We start from the raw sequence: 2,117 nt of genomic DNA, 5'->3' as shown, positions 1-2,117 counted from the left end.
TGAAATTTAGAATGTAGATATTATTAAAAAAATATGAATATCTAAATCCACGTGGCATCGAGTGAAGATCTTATGGATCGGGCATATGGACCACGTTTCAAAACTGGTAGTCTAAAGCAGTTATATTTTATATCCAAATTTGGAAAAATCAAATAAAAATAAAACATCCTTGCCTATCACGTGCTAATATACGACCTTTCTTAGCGTACACGAGAGTTGAACGTCCACCAAATAAAATCCCACATTTATATATAAGCACTTAGCGCCACCATAGTTCTGTCACCTCTGTTTGCTCTCATTTGCAATTTTCTTTTTCTTTTTCTCAAAGAATCAAATCACTAAAAAGGCTTCTATTTCTTGAGCTGAATCCATGGAGTGGGTTCCAGGAGAAATGATTGGATATGGGAGTTTCGGCACTGTGAATTTGGTGTTACCAAAAACAGGGTTTTCGAAATCCCCATTAACGGTTGTCAAGCGTTGCGAAACTCATAACTCGGCTTCACTCAGGCACGAGAAACAAGTGCTGGATCAACTCGGCTCTTGCCCGCAAATCATCCGTTGTCTCGGCGACGATTATAGCGTCGAGAATTGTGGGAAGTTTTACAATTTGTTCTTGGAGTATGCTGATAAAGGAAGCTTGGCCGATCACGTTAAGCGAAATGGTGGGGGATGGACGGAATCTGATGTTAAAAGATTCGCTAAATCGATACTCAGAGGGCTAAACTTTGTTCATTCCAAAGGACTTGTTCATTGCGATGTTAAGCTTCAAAACGTTCTTCTGTTTGGTAACGGTGATGTCAAGTTGGCTGATTTTGGATTGGCGAAGAGAAACGGTGAGAAACAGGGGAAGTTCGAAATCAGGGGAACGCCTTTGAATATGGCGCCGGAGTCCATCAATGGAAACGTTTATGATTTTCCGGTGGATATTTGGGCACTCGGCTGCGTTGTTGTTGAGATGTTTACCGGAAAAACAGCTTGGAATTTGAAACCAGGCTCAAACATGGCGGATTTGTTTATTAAAATCGGGGTCGGCGATGAATTGCCTGGGATTCCTACGGAATTATCCGAGGAAGGAAAAGATTTTCTGGGAAAGTGTTTTTCCAGGGATCCAAGCAAGAGATGGACGACTGAGATGCTCCTGAACCATCCTTTCATGGTTGCCGACGATGAAACAACTGTTCCATTTCCTTCAACGTCTTCACAATGTTGTTTCGAAGAATTCTCGGTATCTCCGAGATGTCCTTTTGATTTTCCAGATTGGATTTCGACTGATGAATTGATTTCCCGAGAAAATTCAAGCCGTATTTCGTCGGCTTTGAATCGGATTGGAGAATTAGCTTGCCATGAGGCGCCTAACTGGAGTTCTTGCGGCAGCTGGATCAGCTTGAGGTAGAAGAAGATGGGATTTAGCCTCAATCAAAATTTGTAAAATTAATTATAAAACATTTAAGTGGACTGACTTTTCTTTTTGGTGATCAAGAGTTGTGATTGGCTACTTAGGTGGTCACACATTGTACAGCCCATTATTTTATTAATTTATTTTAGCATGCACTATTTATTTATTCTTGTACAATTCATTTCTCAACAAATATTGAAGCTTAGTTTTTCTAGAAAATCAAATATGAACTATTCATAATTTCTTGGGCTGCTAAGTTATTGGGATTTAATTTGAATAGAAAATACAAGTTCAAATTATGATATTACTTTCTTACTTTAGTTTTTATATGTTGATTTATTATTTTAAAATTTACAAAATAATATAAATTAAAAATATCAAATTAATGTATATAAATCAAATCTACAATCTAAATAATATATATTAATATTTTTTTGATAAAATACAAATTTATTTAATTATTCTCACGTCGAACTCGTGCTTCTTACTCCTTAATCTCATATGCATTCAGTTACATGTATAGGATGTTTGAGTTCAACTTCAGGTATCAAATCAAATTGATCTAATAATTATTTGTTCTCAATGGCAAACTCAAAAATATTTTTTAGGGTAAGTATATATATATCAACAACATAACCTTTTGTATGGAATGACGTAACTAAATTTTGAAATAAACAAATTTAATAAAATAAATAACTAATTATAAAAAATTCAAATTTTA

At 35.4% G+C, this 2,117-nt stretch overlaps 1 protein-coding gene across 1 annotated transcript; it reads left to right on the top strand.

Moving 5' to 3' along the window:
- Positions 1-270: 270 nt before the first annotated feature.
- On the top strand, positions 271-1,462 carry LOC120125219 (mitogen-activated protein kinase kinase kinase 17-like). Its single transcript, XM_039143699.1, has one exon. It carries the CDS (start codon positions 371-373, stop codon positions 1,391-1,393), a length of 1,023 nt encoding a protein of 340 aa, XP_038999630.1. The 5' UTR covers positions 271-370; the 3' UTR covers positions 1,394-1,462.
- The last annotated feature ends 655 nt before the right edge of the window (positions 1,463-2,117 follow it).

Source organism: Hibiscus syriacus, unplaced genomic scaffold (genome assembly GCF_006381635.1).
Source record: "Hibiscus syriacus cultivar Baekdansim isolate YM2019G1 unplaced genomic scaffold, ASM638163v2 tig00110430_pilon, whole genome shotgun sequence".
NCBI lineage: Eukaryota > Viridiplantae > Streptophyta > Magnoliopsida > Malvales > Malvaceae > Hibiscus > Hibiscus syriacus.
This window is presented reverse-complemented; position numbering and strand designations above follow the sequence as displayed.

Coding starts and splice junctions, on each gene's coding strand:
- LOC120125219 (XM_039143699.1), top strand. CDS start 371: ATGGAGTGGGTTCCAGGAGAAATGATTGGATATGGGAGTTTCGGCACT.